The sequence below is a fragment of the Oreochromis aureus genome, linkage group 16, assembly GCF_013358895.1.
Source record: "Oreochromis aureus strain Israel breed Guangdong linkage group 16, ZZ_aureus, whole genome shotgun sequence".
Lineage (NCBI taxonomy): Eukaryota > Metazoa > Chordata > Actinopteri > Cichliformes > Cichlidae > Oreochromis > Oreochromis aureus.
Genome location: NC_052957.1, coordinates 9,815,359 through 9,841,269, shown reverse-complemented (window position 1 = coordinate 9,841,269; position 25,911 = coordinate 9,815,359). Strand labels below are relative to the sequence as shown.

Here is a 25,911-nt window from a genome sequence, read left to right as displayed (position 1 = left end):
TTAAAGGAACCAGCCAAATATTGTGTACTTTTTCCTTCCTATCGCCCTATCTGACACATGAAGAAGTTTATTCCTCTTTATAATAAAGCTCCTTTAAGACAGTCCTGGACACGCAGGACTCTGTGTGCTGATATAAAGAGTAATTTCTCCATTCTTTGTCTGTTTGCAGATGAAGTTACTGAACCTGTACATCAAGCGTGCTCAGACGACAAACAGCAATAGCAGCAGTTCCTCAGATGTCTCCTCTCACAGTTAATGGAGGTGATTTCATCCATTCCAAGACTCCAGATCAGACTTCTCTGTCTTTGAGCATCACCCTCCTCATCACGGCTCTGCAGCTCATCCTCTCGACCCATTTTGTTCCTTCGTGTCATCCGCCTCCGCTCTGGAAACATCTGAATGTGACTGCTGTCCTGGTTTCAAGTTGGTGGGGAAGGAGTGGACACATTTGGATTTTTGGATTTAAGAAATGGCGCTTTGTCCTCCTCCTGTATTCCCACCATCTCCACATCAGCTCCAATCTGTTTCTCCTTCATCCCTTCTGCTTTTAGATTTGTTTCTATAAGCGTAAAATATTCACATCAAAGAAATGTTGCTGTTAGATCATCTTCAGTTTGGGATGAAATGTCATTTGGCTGGCCCAGTGATGGCAACAAGCCCATAAAGTGTGCGGTGAATTCTGTTAAGGGCATGAAGACCAAATATTGCAAGGAGGGAAAAAAATGAGATATGGACAGAAACACAAAAAGAGGAAGTCCCGTGTGAGCATTTTTGTCCAAGGATCATATTTGACTGTAATTTCTTTTTCTTAATGTGCTCGTTTCTCTTTAGGAGTGGCTTAAAACCCAAACTGTCATTATTACAAAACAGATCTCGTCTCTAAACTGAACGACAATCCTTCACATTTCGTGCAGGTCTTTTAACAGAGAAAACAAACCACAGTCGCCACATGGAGTGGAAGCTAAGCCTGTTAAAAGCCGTAACGTTTGTGTCGTTTTTACTTCCTGCTTCCATTTGTGTCTGAACGCTCACTTTGTCTTACAGGAAGTCCTTTGTAAATACAGCAGATGAGGAGTCGGGGGAGAACAGGCCTTACGTTTGTGGACTGCAGAGAGTGAACGGGATGTACGGCACCGTCACTCTCGGCTCTTTAAAAAAAAGAAAGAAAAACAAAAACAAAAAAATGTGAATCTACAGGAGAAGCGTCCCCAGCGGGCCGCGGCGCTCTCAGACTTGTGACCGTGCAAACACAGTATTACTCGTTTCCTCTTTCACAGCTTCTGCAATAACCACAAAGAAATCAAAGGTGTTTTGTACATACACTTTCTGACCGCTGCTTCACAGAAAAGCAGACTTTTTATGTTTTTTTGGCTTGCATGAACCTGCGGCACGCGTCAACTCAGCGCTGCGCGGAGAGCCCGGAGCTTCTTCGGCTGTTAAAGTGCACTTTTAACATCATGAGATCACTCGACTCTGAGGAGGCGCTCGTACGGAAAAGGTACACACTCTGTGTTTAATTTATTCTGCTGTAAAGTTTTAAGTGGTGGATTCCTGCTGTGAAGCACTTCATCAATTCCCTGATTGGGAAGAAGTTTCTCAGTCTGATCAGCTTTTAATTATTGGACCTGATTTGGTTTTGATGGTCAGTTGATCTGCTGTAGTTTTTTTCTTTATAATACTCTGAATAATGAATAATAATGCTGATTCCTGATTTGTCGAAATCCGCTGAGAATGGTCCAACTCTGCTTCTTTAAGGAAATGAATGTACAGAAACAACACGGTGAATTTGCTGGTACTCAAAAGGATTTGACTTTTTCTTTCTCAGCGTCCTTCAGCACGCTCATTTAATCAGCTGAGTTTTTACTGCAAAAGCAAACCTGCAAACTGGTGAAAACCCACCAATCTTCTCGCCTCTGTCCTCTCGTTGCTGGATCTAAAACAGACGCGACCGCGTTCCTTACAGACTGTTCACTATGCATGTTCAGCAGTCTTTCTTTGGCTTCACGTGCTCATGTAATATTCACACCTGTATTTATATATTTTATTTGATCTTATTGTATTTAGTTCTGTCATGATGAACTGTACAGAAGGTTTTTTGTTTTGTTTTTTATGTTAACATCAATGTGTGATCAGTTTGCAGCGATGTAAAGAAACTGTTTGCTGTAGAAATAAAAAGACCGAGAACTGATCTCAGCGTTTTCTGGCCTTTCACTCCACATTTCACAATTCCCCCCTCTTACTTCATCTTGTGTAACGTTCAGAGAGTGGCTCAAAGCTCGGACGGCGTCGTCTTTGTTTCCCTCGCAGGTTGGACCTGCATCCGAGCGCTGAGGTGTGCTTAGCGGCTCTGGATAAACATTAACCCGGGCAGACTTTGAGATGACCTGCTCGCCTCTGTCAGTGCGCCCCAGGGTGGCTGTGGCTACAATGTAGCTTGCCATCACCAGTGTGTGAATGTGTGTGTGAATGGGTGGATGACTGGTTGTGTAAAGCGCTTTGGGGTCCTTAGGGACTAGAAAAGCGCTATACAAATACAGGCCATTTACTTAATCTGTCACTCCCTTGAGGAGCTATGAGGGGTGAGCTGCAGGGGTTTCTACACAACCTGCTGAAACTAAACCTGCAATAAAGATTAATGTGCCTTTTTAAAATTGAAATATCATCATTTAATTGTCATTTAAGCTGCCGTGTTGGCTTTTAGAAATATCAGAGATGATAAATATGTTTACTGACATTCATTTGAGGGCTCTTCCTGTGTTTGTTTCCTGAAAGTCCCCTCTAAACATCCTCACCCACAGTAAGTGTTTTGTTGGCAGTGTCAACAACTGATCAACTGAAGCTGCTATTAATGCATCACCCGAGGTGGACATTGGTAGTGGGAGGTGTGCCGGCGCTCTCCGCCTCTCAAAGGTCATCCAAGGTATGCTAATGGGAGGCCTGATGACATCACTGGAGCCATATAAGGGGTGTGTGGTGAGGCTGGGCTGCAAACCTCTCTGAGCTGAAATCCGAGGAAGCCAGCAGGCACAACGCTCGCGCCCTCTGCCTCCACGCCTTCTCTGTGGTCCTGGAATACAAGACAACGCCGCCACACTGGAAAATATGCTGTTCTGCCATCCCCAGCCTGAGTCCTACCACCAGCACTCTGCTAGTTACATTAGGTAAAGCACTGCCATGTTGCCAAGCTCCAGAAATGTCAGGATTTCACACACAGGTGCAGCAATTTACCAGCTCCACAGGTGCTCGTGTGGCTTTGGTAAATGTGCTGATTCAGGAGCACATTTCAATAATGTGTTATTGACATGAAATGAGTTTTAAAAATGCATTTCAGGCGTTCATTCATTCAAAGAATTGCACTCAAAATCCACATTTCAGGTTAGTTCCACTTTATCATGTCAGTTTGTGAAAGTTTCAGTTTGACTTTTGGTTTTGGATATCATGATGTGGGTGATGTTTTTCTAAGTGTACAGTTTAAGAAATTCAGAAGAGAACACTAACGGTACAGCAACAAAAACACACGACACAGTCATGCACTTAAAAATCTGATCAAACTGACACCAGATCTGAAATTAAAAGACATTTCATCTTGTACTTAAGTTTATTTTTTTAAACAAAGAAACAAGAAAACACCCAATTTAGCCCACCTTTTTTTTCTTTTTTCTTTAATGATGTATTTAACCTGAACCGTGCTGCATGACAACAAACCTTTGGGCTTAAATGACTGAAGATCAGATGTGACAGCTGGCCATCTCCTCGTGGTCTCTTCCAGAGAAGCGTTGGCACCTTTCTTAAAGAACGAAGAAGCTCGGCTCATGGCTGAAAATGGTGCCAAAAGGACCCCGTTCCAGTACATTCTGTGTGCAGCCACTTCACCCGCTGTGAAGCAGCAGGAGGAAGCGCTCACTTATCTCAACCAAGGTACTTACACTGTTAGTCTCCGTGACGACTGTACAGACCGAAGCTCATTTTGTCACACGCAGTCCCAGCCGAAGCATGGGAGATGCTCAGAGTTCAATCCATTCGTTTAAATACACTAAGAGAACAATTAGGTTTGTTCTGCAACAGAAATCAGGTTGAAGTTTTCTGATATTTGTCCAGTTCTATGGAAGCAAAACCAAAAGTCATAATTGTTTAAATATCTTCACTTTGCTAGTTTTGAGTGACTGAGGAAATTTTACTTCACCTCCACAGGTGCACGAAAATTAAAAACTTCTGGTTATGTAATACGGTTTAATTATTTCTGGATTTGACTTACCTCTTTGAGGGTTTCTCAAAATATGGTCATTGAGGTTTCCAGTGTCTCACATGTCAAACATGATTGGTTCCAATTTGGCTCATTTGACAGACTTATGATAATATTTCTTAAATTTTAATATTAGTTACTGAGAATTGGTCACATTTTTTTTTTTTTTTTTTTTTTTTTTTTTTTTTTTTTTGTTCATAGTAATGTAGAGTGCAAATGAATTTTGGACTTTTTTAGCTTCCATAGATTCTGTCTTTAGACCTGGATCTCAGAACATCCTGTTTACATAGTTACACTCACACACTCAGTCTCTGTTATTGATGATTAAGATTTGACATGTTTAATATTTGAAGAATTTATTCATTTAAAGAATCAAGTATTCAGATTAATTGATTGATTTGTGCAAGATGAGCTTCTACGTGAGTGTTAATTTGTCTGACTTGTATCATCTAACCTCACTCATCAACCCCTCTCTCTCTCTCTCATGTCTTTTTTGCATTTCACACTCTCCCCTCCTCTTCCTCTTCTTCGTCCTCTTCTTCGTTTTCTGCCTTCTGGAACCTTCTGATTGTTTCCGTCTGTCGTGTTTGTCAGTGACGTTTTTATTATCTGTGCTTTATCTTCCTCTGTGTTTCTACGAGTTTGCCCTGCTTATCTGCTCTACAGTAATTTGTTTGCAGTAAAAACACAATGAAAGTGAGCTTGCTGTTCCACGCAGCTTGTGGCCATGCAAAGATGGCATGTATTGATTAGTAAAGTTAATTGCCATCAGGGTTTGTAGCTTAGTTTTAGAAGCACTGACAGTTAGTTTTAGCGTCCCTCATTGGCTGTGTTATTGACATGTTGTTGTGATAATGTATTATGTCTGATCAGGACGACGATACGGAAACGTTTTCCAGTGTGTGGCCTTGATATCTACGCCTCTTTTCTGATGGATTGATTGATTTCCTTTCTTTTTTTTAAAAAAAATTTTTAATCAGGATGTTTTTAATGTTTTAAAATGTAGGTCAGTCCTACGAAATCCGTATGCTTAACAGAAAACTAGTGGAGTATACAGATATAAGCAGCAAATATGTGAAGGTAGGTGTATGGTATTGTGTATGTTTGTCTGTTTTATTTGTCTTTCATGTGACCTCTCCCTCTTTCTCCTCTCGTCTGTTCACTTCCCTGGTTCGTCGCCGGTCCCTCGACCTTCCCTTCCACTTTGGGGGTGCTGTATCGACCCTGAAGAGCTTGGTACTATCACCCAAACTCACCGCTCCTCCTCCTTAAACCTCACATAAGCCCTCTACAGACATGCAGCTCAGCTTCCTCTCGTATTTCCAGCACACACTCACACACACTCTCTCTCTCTTTCTCTCTTTGGTATGTCTCACCAGGCTTTTCCGCTTCTGTCTGCTTTACCTAAGTCACATGATCGTTGTGCTTGTAATTTTTCTGAAAATGCTGTTTCCTGAAGTTGAAATGAGAAAAATCCCTCGTGAAAAAACAAATTAAAACAAAACAAAACAAAACTAGCAGCTCTCGGGTTCTCCAAGTTTCAGATGGCAGTCGAAGTTTCTACCTCCTCATTTAAGGAGTTAGTCACACACCTAAGAGTTACTTCATTTGGGTGTGAGTGCATCCCCTTGACGCGTCTCTGTCGTCAGGACACATTGTAATGTTCGCCGTAGCATCCTAGAGACGCAGGAATGGGACAGGTGGCGTCTGTGCAAACACATGACGTGGAGCATCCAGAGCTGTTCGAGCTCGGCTGCTCAGTCATGCACGAGCCTCCCCCATAAATAGCCCAATGATACATGTCTCTACAGGCTGCTCATTTCATCTGTGGATTTGTGTCCTCTCCACGCAGATTTTAAAAGGTGGCTGGTGCTAAAATTCCAACCTGATCGAGCTCAGTTTTTTACAGATCAGCGTAAGCATGATGTGGTTCTATTAGCTGGTAGCTAAAGCTGTTTTACGCAACAGTTGGAGGTGACTGAAAAGAGATCAGAGCTCCCACATGTCATAAGGTTTTAGGATTTGGATGAAAAAGGTTCTGTAAGTAAGTCTTCAAAAGTGGGGCGTTAAATCCAGAATATTCCCAAAGAGATAATGCTTCTGACTGACATTTCTATGCATTTGCTGAAAAAGGCGAATGACCAGTGGCAACACCCCCATCCCCGAAGTCTGGAGGTCACTTGTTAGTGGACCCACCAATGACTGATACAAAAGAAATGGCTCAGTACTACTTTATAACTGAGCGCCGGGCTTTAGGTTTGTCTGCTTGTATTTAAAGTTGTAGCTGTGTGCTGCAGCACAACAAGATGAGACTGCAGACAAACACCATTTTCAAGGGCTGCGAAGTTGCTCCTTTTTTCCTGTTGACTAAATCACATCCATGCTATCAAAGGTCAATGAAGAGATCAGTCTTGACTTCTTAAAAGCTACCAGGTCCCTTTGGTATTATTACTGTGGGTCCTACCTGGTCATGGGAAGCTGAATGCACTGCGCTGTCTGGTGATTATTCTATCGGTTGTTTTTGTCCTTTAATTATTTAAATCGTTACTTATATGCATGTTTATGTGTTTACAGCCAGTAATATGTATCATAGATTTGGCATGTAAATGTTGTGGTTAGGGTTAATTAAACTATAAATGTCTAATGCCTTTAAGGTTAAGGTACATAGAGTTGAACGTAGGTATTGATGTCAGCATCAACACAGAATTGTGACAACATACAAATTTTCAGGGTTTTTGTCTTTCAGTTGCGAGGGTTTCAGTTTAGTTAATGTCCATCGCATTTTTGTGGATTTTCAGAGGTTTGAAATGCCCAAATTAAATTTGGCCACCATCTTGTAGCTTCTGAAACTCAATTTAGCATGTCGCTAAAACAAAACCAGACCTTAGCCCTAGATGACCTGACCTGATGGATGCTCAGAGATGAAGCATAAACCAGTCCACTGAGAGGATCTTGTTTCTCAGAGACTGTGGGAGCTCTGTCACATAGAAGGAAAGTCACTGACATTACTGCATGTCTCAGGTATTACATGTAGCCTGACTGGCAGCAGGTCATTGGGCTTGTGTGACTACAGTTTTAACTATGACTGCTTAAGAATTGGTAAGAAAGGAGCTGCAAGTACTCCCTCCACGCCCTGTTTCAGTGCGTGTATAAATAAAACAGGGGAGCCTTTTCGCACTTTGCCCAACATTCCTGCTGTTCAGCTTGGTGCGAGCTGCCCTGTGCTCAGCTCACAGCCGTGCTCCTGTCTGAAGCCTGATCCCGCTTGTTCACAGAGCATTGTGCGCGTGGTTTTCCATGACCGTCGACTGCAGTACATGGAGCACCAGCAGCTGGAGGGATGGAGGTGGAACAGACCTGGAGACCGAATCCTGGATATAGGTGAGATCACCATACCAACATACTAATGGATTACTGATACTCACAGATTTGTGATGGTTCTTGGTCAAAGTCGCTAGTTGTGTGTCTGACTGCACAGAAAGTCCAGTAATGGCTTGAATACCCAACTACAGTGAGGGAAGTGATTTTTGGAAACTCACAAATATTCGCTCACAACAAAATTAAATATGCTAAACACCCAAGATGAAGATAGGGCTGTGGTTTTCCTCGAGTACAACAATGTGCAGCAGAAGTGATGCCATGATTGATGGCGTGTGGTGAACTGTAGTGTCAAATTTAAGTATGAATGATTATGGAGCTGTGCTGGACCAATGCATTGACAGTAACCAATGACCAATAGCCATTTGACGCGTCTCCCAAAAGATCGTGGCAGATGTCTACCAGGAGGTTTCTTCCTGTTAAAAGGGAGTTTTTCCTTCCCACTGTCACCAAGCGCTTTCTCAAAGGGGGTCTTATGATTGTTGGGATTTTCTCTGTATTATTGTGGGGTCTCTACCTTACATTATAAAGCACCTTGAGTTGACTGCTGCTGTGACTAAACGCTATATGAACTGAATTGAATCTTAGGTTCTTAGACTTCAGAGGGTTAAACTTTTAACATTAAACCTCGCTTCAGCTTCAGATGTTAACAGGTTAACCAAAACATAAATGTCTTCACGTGGGCTTTAAAATCACAGCTGAAATAAGTGGCTGGCTCATTACTTGCAGATATCCCTCTGTCAGTGGGGATCCTGGAGCCTCGTTCAGACCCTCTGCATCTCAACACCATCGAGTTCCTCTGGGATCCCCTGAAGAACGCTTCTGTTTTCATCCAGGTACACATTCGATTCCAGTCTCAGTTCCTGGGAGGGGGGAAGTTGGGGTCTTAAGCTGAATTTATTTTTCAGCTCTTCTCTATTCTCTTGTCCTTTCAGGTCAACTGCATCAGCACCGAGTTCACCCCCCGGAAGCACGGCGGGGAGAAAGGGGTGCCCTTCCGAATCCAGGTGGACACTTACACCACCAATGAACACGGAGAATACGTCGAGCATGTCCACTCATCCAGCTGCCAGGTCAAAGTCTTTAAGGTACAACACTTCATTTACTCTTACCTCATGCTCATCTCTGATCTCTAACATCCTCAAATCTCATGATTTATACCACACGTCCTGTTTTTTAAGCCTAAAGGAGCTGATCGCAAACTGAAGACAGATCGGGAAAAGATAGATAAAAAGACCCCTCAAGATAGAGAAAAGTATCAGCCATCCCATGACACTACCCTGCTCAAAGAGGTGAGGCCTGAGAGGAACCTTTGTTTGCCTTCTGCTTTGACTTTATTGAACCCAGCTGTAAATTCTTGGGTTACTTGGATGTTTCTGGAATTTGATCAGATCTGAATATTTCCCCCCTCCTTTTCGTTTTGCTTCTTTGCTCACCAAACCATGTAAACCACTGTTACGTTACTGTTTGTTAATATGTCACTTTGCTTGTTGCATTGTTTGTTTTAAAAGTGTTCTTCTTTGCTGCTGTCAATGACTGAGGCTCTGTCAGTGCTATTTTGTTATTCATGTGGAGGAAAAGAAAACCTGAGGAACCACTGCACTGGTCATGTTCATTACAAATATCACATGACACTGTAGCATTACTTACCATTACAAACCATTTATAACACAGGACGTCTTTATAGGAAGAAAATGAAAAGTGTTTGCTAAGTGTGACATAGATACTTGCTAACTAGTGCTAAATTAGTTAAATAAAATCCTAAAATTTCACCTAATCAGGAGTTCAGACTTCTTGGATGGTCTGTTAGTACAATTAACCGCACAGCAGCCACATTATTGGTCAAATAATCGCATTAAAACTGCTTCAAAAGGCTCCAGCAGCACCTCTATCTGCGGTGAAGCCTAGCAGACAGCTAGCAGCTACAGCCTGTCAGTCAAAGAGGCCACACCCCTAATAATGCAAGCTTTAAGTATATATCAAATTAAAAACCTATTTTTTTTTTTTACAAACATAGACAGATGTTATGGAGGTATAAATTAACCATAGAGACCAAAACAGTTTTTGCGTCAGGCTAAAATTCCTTTAATATGGGAGACCATTGGGACTGACTCACTGCTGGACCCTCTGGTGGACATTAGAGGAACTGCAGGTTTGCTGTAGCTTTGTCTTTCAGCTCTGGAGTTTGCTGAAATCAATTAAAGTTACCTGGAGTTTTTTGAAATAGTTTTCTTCAGAGCTCTGTACTAGACAACCTGTGAAGCTGTATATTACAACACAAATGTCAGCCCGATGAGACATTAACAGACTTTATCCTGGCGCGTGTCTGGTACAAAGTCTGCATGATGTTCAGCTGAGGCCATGTGAGGTTAGAGCTCTCTGTTATTGTAGGGTCTTCACATCTGTGTGTCATCATAAATAACTGAAATATTGGTGAATGGCACTACCTCCTTCCATTAATCTCACATTAATGGAATGAAACCAAACTAGTGAGCTAAAGGAGATTAACTATCTAAAGTTGTTACTATGTAGACCATATGTTTACACACATCTGTGTAAACTCAGTGCACTTTGAATGTGATTTTGAACCCTTTAATCTTTGTTAAAGGCTTTTCACTTCATTGCACATCTTCTTCTCTTTCTCTCTTCTTCTCTGTGTGCAGTGCTCGCCATGGCCCGATGCCTTAAATCTAACCAGCCACAGCACCAGCAGCACACCATCACCAATTTACCACAGCTCACCAACCTCCTGCACTTTCACCGAGGGGTGAGTAAGCATTCACGCCACACTTTAACACTTGTTTGGTGGTTTCCACCGACATAAAACGCATCTCTTCAGTCAAGGTCTGCAGGGGAACTGTGTTTTGTTTCAATTACGAGTCGAAAATGTGAAAATGTTTCTCTGGTGTGATTGTGCTTTGCCCTCTATGAGAGTACTTTCACAAGCACGGACTTCTGCAGCTATTAGCAGATGCAAAACAGAGAATTTTTTAACAGCATACGAAGAGCAGACAGATGTGTCTCAGGACAGTTAGAAGAAAATACTCAACCAATCAATGTGTTCTTTCCTCCTCATGTGTGCGTTTCTCTAGCAACTGTTCTCCAAACCAGCAGGGGGAGCTGTTCATGCCCGGCTGCTCTGATGTAAGTAACAGAGACCGGTGCAGTGTGTTAATGTTGCTCTCTTATTCTTTTTAGGCCATTATTTGGAGACAGTGGATGCTGTGCAGCTATACTCATTTCAAGGGCTCTTCTTCTTTTTGACATGTAGCACCTTCTGCCGTCGTCCTCGCCGCAGGACACTCAGCAGTGGCTGCACCGTCACAGGTTCTCGCCTTTCTCAAGGCTCTTCACCAGCTTCTCAGGTACCGCGTGTGAAAAACACACCACACAATTTAGTCTTGGAACTTTTGTCAGAAAGCGCAGGCATGCAGTGCAGGAAAGACAAACTGATTAGTGTCGATGTGTTCGTCTATCGCAGCGTCAGATCAGATCTGCTGTAGATCAGGGCAGCAAGCAGAACCAGATTTCTGCTGTTGTTGCAGGTGCTGATCTCCTGAGGATGACCAGGGAGGATCTGATCCAGATCTGTGGGCCAGCAGACGGCATCCGCCTCTTCAACACGATGAAGGGAAGGTGAGCCATTAAACTACACTGCCCAGCCACACCCAGAGTCATTTACATGATTTACTGGTTGGTGCATCTACAGGCACAGGATCATGGAATATACAAAGGATAGGCATGCTTTCTGTTTCTGGATGTGAGGCCAGCTGAAGTGCCTCAAACCTGCATTCATTCTAATAACCAGAAGGGGGCGACAACTTTGACTTTTAAGACAAGTCAGGTTGTATAGAAGTCCACACAATTCTGGTCCTTTGGGATTTTCCTAAAGTCTAGTCTAGTCTCTTCTCTCAACCATACATTATATACAAAGATGGATTTGATCCATTGTTTCTCCATTACAGTAAATTTATGATATCGGCCTCTTGAGAAAACTGTCTTAAGCTTTAGTGCTGCAGGTCCTTGAAATATATTCAATTCAAGCGTTTGCTCACATTTTCAGGTGTGTACAGCCCCGTCTTACCATCTATGTGTGTCAGCAGCAGGCCAGAAATCAACCTCCCATCAAACCAGGCTGTGGAGAAAGTAAGTGTGCAATGAGAATTCGCTCTGAATGCTCATATTTTGTGCTTTTTTACAGTCCTCTGTCTGTAGTGTGACTGAATGGGTTTTAAACAAGCAATTCCTACACACCAAGCACAACTGCATTCGTGTCAATTAAGGAATGACCACAAGGAACCCAGAACAGAACTTTCTAGCCGGTTTATTAAGCCCCAAATGAAATATTCAAAACTGAGACAGATGGCAGCCGGAGCTGGACCAAACAAGTCAGAGGACCTGAAGAAGACCTGAAGCAGATGTTAGAGTCAGTCCTTAAAATACAAACAAAATAAAACTGATGAAAAAGACTGAGTCCAATTAATAATACACATGAATGTGCCATACTCTTCCTTAAATACTGTGTTTGTAAGGGACAGCCAGGAGAAAATAAAAGGAAGGAACAGAGGAGGAGCTAAAGGTGCTTGTTTAAGACAGTCCATCAACTGAGGAGCTGCACCAAGGCTCAGTATAAGATATAAAAAAAAAAAGGGTTGTTTTTTTTTTTTTTTTTTTAACTTCGAGTCATGCATTCTGTTCTACTAGTCCAAAAAGAAATGTTTGCAGCTGAAACCGGGCAGAGACAAAATCCTAAAATATCAGGAAATCATCACAGAAACTGGCAGAGAGTAACACTTCTGACCTGATGTGATCATTGTATGTCTGTCTTGCCTCTGCAGTCTACCACGCTCTGTACCTGGAAGAGCTGACACTGCTGGACCTGTCTGAAAAGATCGCTACACTGTACAACATCACTCCACAACAGATCACACAAATCTACAGACAGAAACCCACCGGGATCCACATCTTAGTCTCGGATGAGGTATCTGTCCAGCACTGATTAATATGAGTGCATTTCTGCAAATGAGTATGTAGATTCTGTAGGCAAGGGGTAACGTTCGGGTATCGGAAGCTTCCTAACTTCCAACTGTAGGTAGCTTCTACTAACACTAACGCAGTCATCTTTGAGTTGAGTTTGATTAAATGCAGGTAAAAAATCATTGAGAAGAGGAAGAGAGAGCGCCTGCTTTGCTCTAATCCAGTTTTAAAACAGGATGCTATTGTCTAATGACAATTTAGGTTTTTTTATTAGCCCCATAAAAATATATCTGCCTTCCGAAACCATGACAGACAGAACAGGAAGTCTTGGTTTTCCGTTAGTGATCATCAATAAAAGCTATCTACTAATTCCATCATGAGCTCCAGATTCCTTCCAAGTCCATGAAGTGCACTTTATACATGTTTCAGCTGTTTCAAGGCCAAAGTGTTTGGTGTTCTTTATTTCAGATGGTGCAGAACCTCAGGGAAGAAACCAGTTTCATCATCAGCACCATACGAGGTAACTGACCTTTATCCGTACAGCCCTGTTTCAGGGAATGTTAAGAAGCTGTGGAAAAGGGAAAGAAAAGCACTCATTTCCAAACAGTTTAAGCACTTAATTAACGTAATTCTGCTACAAAGGCAGCAAATCAAACGCTGAAACGAAGAACTCAACCAATAAAATCAGTGGTCACTTTACATTTAATGCAACAAAAATATTTTAAATAAATCAGAGCAGGGTCAAAAAGAAAGTGGAAAAGATGACAGTGTAGAAATGCTACCAACAGTTAGGGGATTTTTTTTTGCTCTACATAACGTCATCAAAAGATTCAGAGAAGTTGGAAAGATCTCTGTACACAAGACTGAAAACCACTTTATCCCCCAGACCCGTTTTGTGGAATTCATGCAGTGTAAGTCTTGGCATAGTCACGGTGTTATACACAAGACCTTCCCTGTAGAGGACTTCGTCTGGATGGCAGCATGTTTTGCTCCGAGGCCTTTGTTGTTCAGCATTTTGGAGAGGAAAACAAAGAAATTGGTTCAGGGGCAACTAAAGGCTGGAAAAGTTGTAATTATTAAAGTTGTAATCTCAGAGCTGCAGATGAGTTCAGTAATCTGTGGGTAAACAGCATAAACAGAACTTTTCTCAATATAACACGCAAATTTAGGATTTCTTCATCTGCTAAATAATATCAAGAAAAGAGCTGAAACAGTGAATGTTGGTGGAGCTCAGGCCTTCAGACACAGTGAACAGGAACATCCCTGCAGAATAGCATCTATAGGTTTTGGAGTCATCTGCTGCCATCTACATGTTTTACTGGGAAAGTCTTGTTTATTTCACTGAGATCATCCCAAACCATGGCTGTGGCTGTATTCCTGAAGCATGGCTTCATAGTAAGAGTCCAGATGCAGTCCAGAAACCAAAGGTGGCCACTGAGCAGCTGGTTTCCTGCAGCAAGGATGTTTCCTCTGTTCTTACTTCCAAAGAACAGATGAAGCAGTTTAGTGGGAAAAAGCTTCTTGTTGCTGGCATCAAATTCAAAATGAATAAATCAAATTCTTCAGTTTCAGCATTTTCAGCTGTTTTATTTTCAGTGCTTTTGCATTGTGTTTTTAGAGTCACAGAGCACACCAAGAGGAAACAATTTATTGATATTAAGCTTCAAGCTTTCATCAGGATGTTTTTTTTTTTTTTTTTTTTTTTTTAATTAAATGATCTTTAACTGAATCTTTGTGTGTTAACAGATGAAAACACTGATGGTTACCACGTTGTGTTAAAATGATCTCCGGGACGTGCCTCAGTGGAGTTGTACAGATTGTAAATATGTTTTACTAGACACTGTAATGATAATAATATTAATACCAATAATAATGTGATGTTTAATAAGATTTCTATCAAAGTGAAAATGCTTGTCAGCTCTTAGCTTACTGTTGATTTTGAGCTTTAATGTTTCCCAGTCATTTTTTACATATTTGTTCAGTTACTGATTCTTGCTTTATGTTGCAATTAGTGTTAACGAGCGCTGTATCATTCTTTAATATGTCAAATGCAATGCTGTAAATGCAACCGAATGACGCTGATGATAATAAAGCAAAATAAATGGAACACATCATCATGCAGACAAAATGAAACGATGAACAAACAAAACTGTATGATGCTGTTTTAATGAGAAGTGTGATCTCCCGCTGCCTCGGCTCTCTTTGTTCTCCTGCTGGGTCGTGCCGCGTTCGGATGCTCTGAGGATCTGTATTTTCTGGGTGAAGTGACTTGTTTTGAACAACTGTGCTGTGTTTGAGAGTAATTATTTGGCTGCTTTTAAGATATTAAACCTGCACTGGGGGGGGAAAAAGGAGAGTCAACAGTAATTACAAGCAAAACCAAATCACCAGGCCAATATCTCACTACTTAGAGGTCCTTAAAGTTAAACTTGTCTGTGAAGGCACTGTCATATGTCATACATAAATGTCTTAAATCTTGACAAATGCCCACACTGTAACAAAAGTAACAAAACTCATAAAAGACTGAAAGAAAATCAAATTTAAAACAAAAACTAAAGAAGAGTTTAAAAACCATCATATTTTCTGATCTTTGACTTGGAAGGAAGTTGGTTTGGAAACACATTTGCCGATGCTTCATCTTCTGCTTTGCGTTTGTGTGGGAGCCCTGTCAAAAACGTGTCCATTATATGAGCAGTGTCCAAGCATTCCTTTTTCTTTTTCTTTTTTTTAATTTATAGCGTGCCCCCTGCATTGGCTCTGCGCTCACCCTCGGGGACACGTCCCACACTTTGGGAACATCTGTTTTAACCAATGAAATTATAAGTGGGCGGTGTCTTCTTTGCCGGGGTTCAGTGTTACACAGCCACGTCAGCTCAAGTAACTACTGCGCCGAATCCCTCTCCAAAAGTGTGACACTCCTACACGCGGGAAATTCGTTTGGCTTCATTTTTGTACAGTCGGAAGAAGTGCAGCGGGGTAGTTCATCTTTTCTGCAGTCGCTGATCGAAAAAAGCAGGAAGACCTTCTTTCGTTTACTCCTCTCCAAAACCGCCGCATTAAACTGATGGAGGAGCTCAGCTTTAAACCGAGAGGACTGAAGAGCGGACTGAATGAAATGTGAGTGAGTTTTGGTCAGTATTTGTTTTGAGCCTTCATTGTTATAAAGATCAATGAAAAACAGTAAATGCGTAGTAAGGATGCAACCAGTTGTCCCAGCTCCTTTATAGTTTTTGTTGTTGTCCTGACACTAAGCTTACTAACATTACGCTACATTACGTGACATAATATACCTTATTTGAATTATATACTGTTCTGTTGCCTTAAGTCTTCTGGAGTTGTGGAAAAGGCATTAAACGCTGATGCAACTTCCTGTTTTTATTCTAACCCTAGCTGTCATCATAGAGGACACTAGTGAAATCACTTTTGTTACTCAAAAGTACAAGAGGGTTAGAGCCATTGGGGAAGAAAATATAGGGTTAATTTGGATTTATTTATTTTTTTTTAAAATTTATTTATTTTGTAAATTCTAGTAGCCCTAATCCTCTTCCATACAGATAAATCAGAGAAGGTCATGTTAAAGTCACTTGAGCTTAGTAGCAAAACTACTGTTATTGTAGTTGTAATAATTGCTCTGAGCATAATGAATTCAGATTTTTATTTCACTGATACTAAATTATGTTTCAAATCTGACTCCAGCAATGATTATTGTATTGCAGTAACATAATCAAAAAGAATGCAAAAGAATACATACTACAACATACAGCTGACTTACAACATGTAATGCACATAATGCCATGTAGTGCACCTGAACCAAAGAGCAGAGCCTTCTGCCAATAAACCAGCTGCACTTGAAAATTAAACTTTTCTTTAAAACTCCTCATTACTCCTCATTTTGAGATCAGTTCAGTGAACCTCCGTTTCCTCTGCCTTCACCAGCAGCAGTGCTCCTAAACCTGTACACAGAGTTCAGCATCAATGGGGCCTTCTCACGTGTAAAACCTATCTATACAATGCATATTAATGTATAATCTTGTGTTATTAAACATATTATCAAGGCTGCTGTCTCAATGTAATCAAGACAGCAATAGCTCAGTAGGTAGAGTGTTCACCCCATGATCCGAAAGTTGGGGGTTCGAATCCACTGAACGGCTACCCTGAGGTTTCCTTGATTGGTAGCTGCCCACTGCTTCACTGAGTGAATGGGTTAAATGCAGAGGACTACAAATTTTCCACGTGTGGGACTATAAGGGCTTAAAAAAAATAAAAAACAAAAAAAGTTTATTGAGGCTGCTGTCTTGATGAGATCAGACATCCTCTTTAGCCCGGAGGATAAGTAGTAAGACCACAGATTTGTTTTCAGTAAGGAAGCAGTGTTTCTGTATCTTGCTTCTCTGTTTGTTCCTTGTATGGTTGCATGTGTGAATGCAACAAAGAGCTGTATCACCTGCCAACACTTTTCAGAAGTGTTTGTGAGGTCATGCAGTGATTTCCAATCAGGTCTGTCTCTAATGTAGTGCGGGCCTGAACACTATCAACATCTAAGCTCTGCGGCCTGGTTCCTGTGTGCAGAGACTTGTCGGAATCTTTCATTTTTAAATTGTTTCATAGAATGATGAATTTCCTATTTTTACTATAGAAACATTCAGCCTGTCAGGGATTTTCTTTTAAAACACAGTCAAATTATACAAATTTTATTCAAAATATTTTTTAGCATGTAGTGGTCGCAAGATAATGTGAAGGGGACCAGACGGGTAAAAACAACCACACGAGCCTTCAGACGTCTTTCAGAGCTCTGAATATATTTCTTATATAGATACAGAATGTTAACACTCTTAACAGCGACACATCTAAAGATGAACAACCCTGCCTCTCAGAAAACTCCTCCTTAAATAGGTGCCGGTCATACCACCACAAATAAAATTTAAATGATTTCCCCCGATACAGTCCAGCTACAAAAACATCTACAGTGAAATACTGCAATTATTTTAACACACCTCACACATATCTGACTATAAACACACCCCAACTAAATAATATACAAACAAACTAAATTAAATCAAACTAAAGATTCGGCCTACTCCCACCCTCAGCTCTCACCTGATGGTTTAACACACTAGCAATGGATAATTGGAGAGCTCCTTTCAGGTGAACATCATTAGGCTGTAATCATGTGTGCACTCCATGACTCAGGCCTTCAGGAAGTTGACCTCAAAACAGAGAGAGAGAGTGATCAATGGACTTCAAACCAAAAGCATAACAAAATCAAAACTTGCTGTCAGACATTGTGGATGCGTACTTCACCTTAGTGAGGAAGATGCTTCCCAGCACCCTCACTTAGGACTATACATTTTTTTCATGTTTTAGTTTCACTTGAGCCATTTTGTGGTGATTTATAGGTTTTGAGCAATGTATGCTTCCATCCAGATAACATCTTTTTCAGGGAAGTTCTTGCTTATTTCATGAAGACAATGCCAAAATGTATATTACATAAATTCCAGTTGTGTGGTTTATGGGTAGCCCATTGCTAAATAGCCCACCCTGTCATCAGTACTTGGCATTATCGACCCCAATTCCTTTGTCCTCAGGCTTGTCAGAGAAGACGCAAACTCAGTGTATTCAAAATATATTCAATCACTTTATTCAATACAATTTTCTTCAATAACACCTTCTGGAAGGGAGATGTGCACAGCGCGAAAGCCTTCTGCAGATCTGCTGCATTACCAACAAAATGTGCAATATAATCTACACCCCTGCTCCTCATGCCTGGCTTCCACAACCCGAAGGTCATCTCCTGTTGTTATCATCTAGCAGCACAAACAGGAGCTACATCCTCTGAATATTTCGTTTGACATTTTGTTTCTCCTCCACGAGTCAGTTGGCCCCAAACTTTGATACAATTTTCATGTGCTCTCATAGCTTTCATCTCTCCTCCATGGTCTCCTCTAATTCTCTCATCACTGCTGTTCGTTCCCTAGCTGCTCCCTAGCCCTGGCTGATTAGCTTCAACGCCTGTTTTTCAGAATAAGATGTACGTGGAGGTGAAGCTGTGAAATTTTTAGCCAAAACATGGCCTGGTTATGGTTCCAGTTATGTTAATCTATCATTTTGCTCCGGCCACTATGCTCGTGGAGGGTTGATCCAGGTCCGTGGTCACCTGTACTAACACACTAAGACACTCATTTAATATAATTTTCATCACTGCTCAATAACACTTTTATTCTGATTCTGATTCTTCACGTCACTGCATTCCTCAGTTTCTACACCCCAGTTTGCCCATTTATCCACCTCTTTACCCTTCTTTTTCGCATTTCATTTTATTCCTAATTTAAATATTCCCGTGTCGTCTTCTTCAAATTCCTCCTTTAATTCTCCTTTAAATTTTGTGCAATTGTTGTAATTATTTTACTTAATGATACTCTTTTCCCCTTGGCATTTTCAGCATTTCTTTTACTTCCCTTTTTGCCTCTTCGCCCTCTGTTTTAGGCACTTTTCCCCATGCAGTCACACAGACTGCCTCTCCTAACTTCTCCATTTGTTTAGTGACTGTCTTCCACCCAGAGCCACTTCCTCTCTCACCTTCACAGCCCATTGCCTTCTCCTCTCCTAGAATGTGACATGGTGCCTGTCACATTCTACTCCACACACACACACAGCTGCGTAGATCTACTACACTAAATCTAACCCACCTCTTTTTCTCAACCCAGCTGCTATTTAACAACACAAAATAATTCACTCACCCGTGGGACAACATACAGGACTCTTAAAGTCCTTTTAATTTAAACAGTCACAGTGAGTTTTACACTTTATGGCCAGCAGACATCAACCTGTAGTTCTTAGCAAAGGTCTCTTTCTCTAGTGCCCAGACACTGGAAGCATTTTGCATGAGTATCGTTTAAGTTAACGAACAGATAATTTAGACTTTGTCCAATATGTACACTTTGATGTAACAAGTGTTGCTTACCTTTACATTCTGTTGGACCGGTTCTCTGCTTGCCTCGTTCCACGACCCCATGATTAGGTCGAATTTGTCTCTCTCAGCCATTTTGGATCCGGGTCAACGGCACCAATTATCGACCCCAATTCCTCACGTCTGGCTTCCACGACCCGAAGGTCGTCTCCTGTTGTTATCATCTAGCAGCACAAACATGAGCTACATTCTCTGAAAAGTCTCCACTAAAGCTCCTCTTTATCACAGTTTAATGTCACCAAGCAGTCTAATGACCTCAACCACAGTATATAAACCCTCATAGCTGGCCTTTAATATTACCCTTAATATTACACTTTAATATATTGTTATTTTCCTCCTGGATTTAAATAAATTAGTCTCCATGTTTCTTAAATGCTTACAGAGAATTGTTACTCCTGAACTGCCATGTGTTTATAATATTTCTACGTTTTTTGCAGGATTAGTTACCAATATGTGTGAAAAGTTAACCAGCCATTATTGATTATCAGGAACATTTAAGGTGAGACTGAATAATTTCTCTCGTGATAAATAAAAACGATCCATTAAATTTTAATTACTGTAATACAGTTCATATTCCTCTATTGCTGATATTTCTCTTTAAATTATTTTGTAGCATCACTAACCTATATTTGTGAAAAAGGAAGCAGTACTGTCATGGCAGATCAAGGTGAAGTGAAGGTAAGTAAAAATTGGAAAATGTTTTCATTAAACTGCCAACTTTAATAAAACAAATGTTAAGAAATGAGCTTTTATTAAATTAAAACATGGGGTTCATGTTTTTTTCACTAGATATATTTAGTAAATATTGAACTGTGTAATAATTAATTTAGAAATTAGGAATGTTAACTGGACTTTATATTTCACTGCCATGAGGATGATCTTTCATCAGACATACAAGATTGGAGTAAAGATCAGATGATACATGTAGTGACTTAAACTTAAACTTAAAAATAAGAAAACTAACTTTTTATTTTAGACTCAAGAGGAGGATCTGTCCCCTGACATCAAGAATTGGAGCAAATATCAAGTGAGACAATGGGCTCTCCAGTTGGATGGTGTTGATGACAAAGTTGCTGAAATATTATTTAATCAAGACATCAATGGCCGTAGTCTTCTTCTTTTAAATACAACAGACTTGACTGCAACTGGTGTCACTTTGGGACCAGCTAAGCTTCTCATTCATGCCAGAGATGAAGTTGTGAAATTTAAAAAAGAAGAGCCAGTAGGTTCTAGAAACCAGCCTGGAAAACCATGCAAGCCATATCCATTTGATAAACACCATGATACATTCAGATACATGGAAAGCAGGATTCTTGATGTTACAGAATCAGGTGCCTCAGATTTGATTGAACCCTGCCACGAGTACAAAGCTTTCACCAGCACAACAGAAGAAACTAAAATGAAGAAGTTCACATCTGAGGTCATTCGCTTTGCAGCAGCCTGCATGAACAGCTGCACCAACGGCACCATACATTTTGGAATAGGAGACAAGCCGAACTTCACCCACGGTCAAGTGTTGGGAGTGGTTGTTGAGGACAGAGAGGCTTTTGCAAATGAACTGAAATCTGCCATTGATGGGTATTTTGAACATAAACAAAAACAAGCTGCTCAGACATGCGTCAGACATCCTCGATTTGTTGAAGTTCTCAACAAGAACATGACATCATCTGACAAATGTGTCATAGAAGTCGACGTTGTTCCAGAGACTACGATCTGTGAAGAAAACAGCTACCACACATACACCATAAAAAAAGGCAAGAAAAAAGGCAAAAGTAAAGAAACTGAATCAGAACCATCAAAGTGTTTCTTCATCCGTGATGGTGGTAGCAGCAGAGATCTTCTTGCGCAACCAAACAAGCGAGAGTACGAGCAGTTTCTCGAAAGTATGGCTCAGCGATCACAACGCCGGAAAAAGGCAGAAGAGAAGCACCTCAGTGTGATAAAAAACAGCACTCAGGGCTCTAGACTCAGTCACATGATTACTGGTGGCTCTCTGTCTTTAGATAAATCAAATGTTGAGCAGTATGTGATAATAACTAACAAGTCACACCCAAGCCAGTTAGATTCTTTAAACTTTCTTGTACATCTGAATCCAGCAGCGGTGTTGGACTTTGATCCAGAATCAGCTAAAGAGGGATTAGAGCAATATTTTGACCAGCAGAGCCCAGTAAACGTTCATTCACCGGCACGATATAAAATCACAGAAGGAGTTGAAGACATTGCGAACAAGTTGAAATTAACTCAAAACACCAGCTGGGTGTTCTGCAATGGAGGCATTGAGCATGAGTCGCCCTCAGACATTGACCAGTGGTTAATGGATAAGGGAGCCTCCGTCAGAGATGTCATTTCCTTCTTGTGTCGCAAAGGTATCCTTCCAAGCAAGAGGTTCCTCGTCATTTTTTTAATTTTGTCAAGAGTGAGTGAGAAGATGGACCCCCTTGTGGAGACTTTCAGTACATTCTTGCAGGAACTCAGAGGCACAGATCAGATCCTTTGCGTATGTGACAATGACAAAGCATTCAACTCCTGGAGAGACTTAATTGAGGCTCGATGTGGAATCGACATCTCAGGTAGATGCATACATGATCTCAGCTTTGCAGAAGTCAATGGCACTATCCTTAGCCTTTGGTCAGAGAATCGCAGATCCAGTCGTTTCCTACCGTGTGGTGGGGGAAGCAAAGTGCTATTTGAGAAGAAAGTGGAGCAAAGTCTCAGTACCTTAGATGTACTTTGTGTGAACCAATGTGAAGGAAGAAATGAGGAAAAATTTCTGATAGAACAGAACTTCTACAAGCGTGGAAAGGTGACGTGGTGGAATTTCTATTTCTCGGAGCAGACCGGATCCACGCCGTTTATCAAACGAGACCACTTTGACTACATCAAGGATACAATCATACCTGATTCATGCTCCAAGAGAAAAACCTGTGTGTTCTTTAACCTCGTGCATGTACCTGGATGTGGTGGGACAACTTTGGCCATGCACATATTGTGGTCTCTCCGGAACACATTTCGTTGTGCTGTCCTCAGGAACAACAATGCTGACTTTGCTGAAGTAGCCAGTCAGGTGACCAAACTTCTCATGTATAAACATCAAGGGCAGCTGCCACGTGTCCCTGTTTTGCTGATGATAGATGACTTTGATGATATGGAAAAAGTATGTGACCTGCAGCAGCTCATTGAAAAAGAATGCAAAGAGAAAAAAATTCAGTCTAAGTCTGCGCAGGTGGTTCTCTTGAACTGCATGAGATCAGAGTCTTTTGACCAGACCGGACAAGCTGCAGATACTGTATTCATTGGAAATAATCTCTCTGAGAGGAAACAGAAACAGTTTGATTTAAAACTAGTCGAAAATGAGAAAACTTACAATACACACAGTTACAGCAAGACTGCAGACACAAAACCCAGAGGCTTTCGTGTCTGTGAAGGTTCTCAGTTATCCAGGTCATCGTAGTCAGAACTGAAGAAGCTTCTCGGATGAGAGGTGAAACGTCTTCAAGCAACTTAAAGAAGTCCAGACGCTTTTCTTTCCAAGCTCCTTAGACCCCGAGGCTTTCATTATTATATCTGGAAACTTTTGTCGGGTCTGTGTTAGAGCCCACTCACACCTGGACAAGGGAAAAGGCACGGTCAGGATCCTGTTTCTTGACTTTTCCAGTGCCTTTAATACCATCCGGCCCTGTATGCTCCAGGAAAAACTGAACAGGATGCAGGTGGACCCCTGCCTGGTCGCTTGGATCTCAGACTACCTCACTGACAGACCACAGTACGTCAGGCTGAAGGACATCATGTCTGACACTGTGGTCAGCAGCACAGGAGCACCACAGGGAACTGTGCTGTCCCCTTTTCCCTTCACCCTGTACACCTCTGACTTCTGCTACAACTCTGAATTATGCCATATTCAGAAGTTTGCAGACAACACAGCCATCATGGGGTGTATCTGGGATGATCAGGAAGAGGAGTACAGAAGTCTGGTGAGGAACTTCGTCACATGGAGTCACACAAACCACCTGCAACTCAACACTTCAAACACCAAGGAACTGGTTGTGGACTTCGGGAGGTCCAGAGCAGGTCCACTGCCAGTTCAGATAGAGGGGGAGGAGGTGGAGGTGGTCAACAAGTACAAGTACCTCGGGCTGTGGGTGGACAACAAACTGGACTGGTCATGCAACACAGAGCACCTGTATAAAAAAGCCCAAAGCCGACTGTACTTCCTCAGGAGGCTGAGGTCTTTTAACATCTGCAGGAAGCTCCTGAGGATGTTTTACCAGTCGGTGGTTGCTGGAGTACTTTTCTATGCTGTGGTGTGCTGGGGGAGCAGCACAGCAAAGAAGGACTCATCCAGGCTGGAAAAACTGATCAGGAAGGTTTGCTCTGTGGTCGACATGAAGCTGGACACTCTGGTGACAGTGGCAGAGAAAAGGACACTAAAACAATTTCTGGAAGATGGCAGCTTAGTGGGGTCACTCTCAAGACAGTGTACAAACTTTCCATAAAAAACCCTTGTATATGCTGTCAGTGTGGTCTGGAATATACGGCACTGACATGTCAAAAGCTTCATCTGTGAAACAGTGTGAAATCTTTATCCGAAGACGGAAGACAGGCGCTACACCATCAACGTCCGACACAGATGCTAACATGGCTAGCATAGCCGAAGTTTTGGATGAACTCAAATCTGGTCGGATTTTGGAGCCAAGTTGGACTGCATTGATATAAGACTGACTGGGATGGCAAGCGCTGTGACTGCACTGGAGGGTAAAGTCTCGGAGGTAAAGCAAGACATATTGAACCGGGGGCTCATATCGAGAAGCCCGCATTGCCGAAGTTGAAAGCACACTTGAAAAAACAGAAACGTCACTGAACTCGGCTATCAAACGAATCGCACTCCTTGAAGCCAAAACAGATGATTTGGAAAATCGTGGACAATGAAAGAACTTGCGCATCTTCGGCATAAAAGAGGGAGCAGAGGGGCAACAATCACTCTTCGACTTTATTAACATCATGCTACCTAAGTGGCTGGGGCTAGCGCCCGACAAGTCATTCACACTGGAGCAAGTGCATCGCACGCTTGCCTCCGGGAAACTAAACCAGAGCAGAGCGGTGCTTGTTCGCTTCTTAAAATTCCAAGAGAAGGAACTGGTATATCGGGAAGCAAGAAAACAACAAATTACACATGATGGGGCCAAGATCACATTTGTGCAGGATCTGTCTGCGGAGACGGTTCGGATCCGACGGGGATTTCACCCGGTTGTCAAGCTGTTTATTGATATCAATGCCTTCCGTGGATTCCAGCACAACCCATGCAGACTCAGGATCCTGTACGGTGGAAAGATCCACCTCTTCTCAACACCTCAAGAGGCTGAAAAATTCTACAAGAATCTGCCGAAGGAAACAGCAGAGGGTGCTCATCACCAGTGAGTCGGTTAAACAACAGGTTAATCATTAAGACACTCCATAAGACTGCCTCTGCTTCAACATAACTGACCAGTAATTGAGTCACTGATAAGAGACAGATAAAATTGTGAGTTCAAATTTATGTGGAACTTATGTTAACATAACTGGGCGTCTTTTAAGCGCATATTCGTTCTAAGTTTAATCGCAATCATTTTTGGGTTATATATTAACAGCTGAACCATAACTAAGTCTTTTTTGTTTTGTTTTGTCCTACCAAGTGTAAACTTTACTTTATTATGGGGGAAAATCAGTATCATTATATGGTTAGTGTACACTGTCTGATTTATGGGGTTTTGGAGAGGACGCGTTGACTAGTTACTCCTCAGTGATGTGGATTAATGCCCTCCAAATAATTTGTTCAAGGGAGGGGGAGACATTTCCAACAAGGAAATGCAAATGTTCAATCAGAAATTGTTTACAAGCTCTTTATCTGGTATGTGTGAGTGTGTGAATGTATGTGCAAACCTGCTTTTTAATTTTTCCTTTATTTTGTTTATTTCAAAATAAGCAAAATATTTTATGGAGAGGACAACTAAAGAAAATATTTTGAATGTTAACATTATGACCTGGGGGATACGGAAGTTAGTTAAACTGAAACAAGTATTAAACCGACTAAAACATTTTAACTCTAGAATTATTTTCCTACAAGAATCTCATCTTACTGCATCAGAGATGCATTTATTAACCAAAAGATGGCAGGGTCAGGTATATTACTCTTCTTTTACTAGACATGCCAGAGGAGTCATTACTCTTATACATAAGTCAATCCCATTTCAAACTACGAGGGTGATTACAGATCCAAATGGGAGATATGTAATTGTGCAGGGCCGTATCTCCATGTTAGAAATAAACCTAATAAATATCTATGGCCCCAATGAGGATAACCCATCCTTCT

General features: G+C 41.5%; 3 protein-coding genes across 26 annotated transcripts in view; all 3 read left to right on the top strand.

Moving 5' to 3' along the window:
* Positions 1–2,189, top strand: part of clasp1a (cytoplasmic linker associated protein 1a) — a 99,063-nt gene extending 96,874 nt beyond the window's left edge. For all 19 annotated transcript variants that reach the window (XM_039599621.1, XM_031735120.2, XM_039599630.1 and 16 more), the window contains one exon: positions 170–2,189. In XM_039599621.1, coding sequence (XP_039455555.1) covers positions 170–256 — 87 coding nt within the window. In that variant the 3' untranslated portion in view covers positions 257–2,189. The remainder of the gene's footprint in view (positions 1–169) is intronic.
* Positions 2,190–2,979: 790 nt separating this feature from the next.
* Positions 2,980–14,742, top strand: tfcp2l1 (transcription factor CP2-like 1). Of its 4 annotated transcripts, none has more exons than XM_039599639.1 (16): positions 2,980–3,161; positions 3,770–3,918; positions 5,250–5,323; positions 5,474–5,479; positions 7,519–7,624; positions 8,351–8,457; positions 8,557–8,709; positions 8,803–8,913; positions 10,285–10,388; positions 10,714–10,765; positions 10,893–10,986; positions 11,167–11,257; positions 11,685–11,767; positions 12,460–12,602; positions 13,067–13,118; positions 14,345–14,742. In XM_039599639.1, the coding sequence occupies exons 1-16, from the start codon at positions 3,103–3,105 to the stop codon at positions 14,380–14,382; spliced, it is 1,422 nt and encodes a 473-aa protein (XP_039455573.1). In that variant the 5' UTR covers positions 2,980–3,102; the 3' UTR covers positions 14,383–14,742. The 4 variants fall into 4 exon arrangements, with proteins under 4 accessions (XP_039455573.1, XP_039455570.1, XP_031590986.1 ...); XM_039599636.1 differs by having other exon boundaries at positions 3,728–3,918; XM_031735126.2 differs by lacking the exon at positions 5,474–5,479.
* A 325-nt stretch (positions 14,743–15,067) lies between these two features.
* LOC116316538 (sterile alpha motif domain-containing protein 9-like) lies at positions 15,068–23,426 on the top strand. 3 transcript variants are annotated; one of them, XM_039599633.1, is made up of 4 exons: positions 15,068–15,715; positions 20,003–20,064; positions 20,179–20,243; positions 20,542–23,426. In XM_039599633.1, exons 3-4 carry the CDS (start codon positions 20,220–20,222, stop codon positions 23,014–23,016), a joined length of 2,499 nt encoding a protein of 832 aa, XP_039455567.1. In that variant the 5' UTR covers positions 15,068–15,715; positions 20,003–20,064; positions 20,179–20,219; the 3' UTR covers positions 23,017–23,426. The 3 variants fall into 3 exon arrangements, with proteins under 3 accessions (XP_039455567.1, XP_039455568.1, XP_039455569.1); XM_039599634.1 differs by having other exon boundaries at positions 15,068–15,729; XM_039599635.1 differs by lacking the exon at positions 20,003–20,064 and having other exon boundaries at positions 20,206–20,243.
* The last annotated feature ends 2,485 nt before the right edge of the window (positions 23,427–25,911 follow it).

Bases quoted from the DNA above. Each gene is read 5' to 3' on its own strand.
- tfcp2l1 (XM_039599636.1), top strand. From the start codon at position 3,103: ATGCTGTTCTGCCATCCCCAGCCTGAGTCCTACCACCAGCACTCTGCT. The intron at 8,458-8,556 runs GTACACATTCGA...TTGTCCTTTCAG, and splicing joins ACGCTTCTGTTTTCATCCAG to GTCAACTGCATCAGCACCGA. The intron at 10,389-10,713 runs GTGAGTAAGCAT...GCGTTTCTCTAG, and splicing joins TCCTGCACTTTCACCGAGGG to CAACTGTTCTCCAAACCAGC.
- LOC116316538 (XM_039599635.1), top strand. From the start codon at position 20,220: ATGGCAGATCAAGGTGAAGTGAAG. The intron at 20,244-20,541 runs GTAAGTAAAAAT...TTTTTATTTTAG, and splicing joins CAGATCAAGGTGAAGTGAAG to ACTCAAGAGGAGGATCTGTC.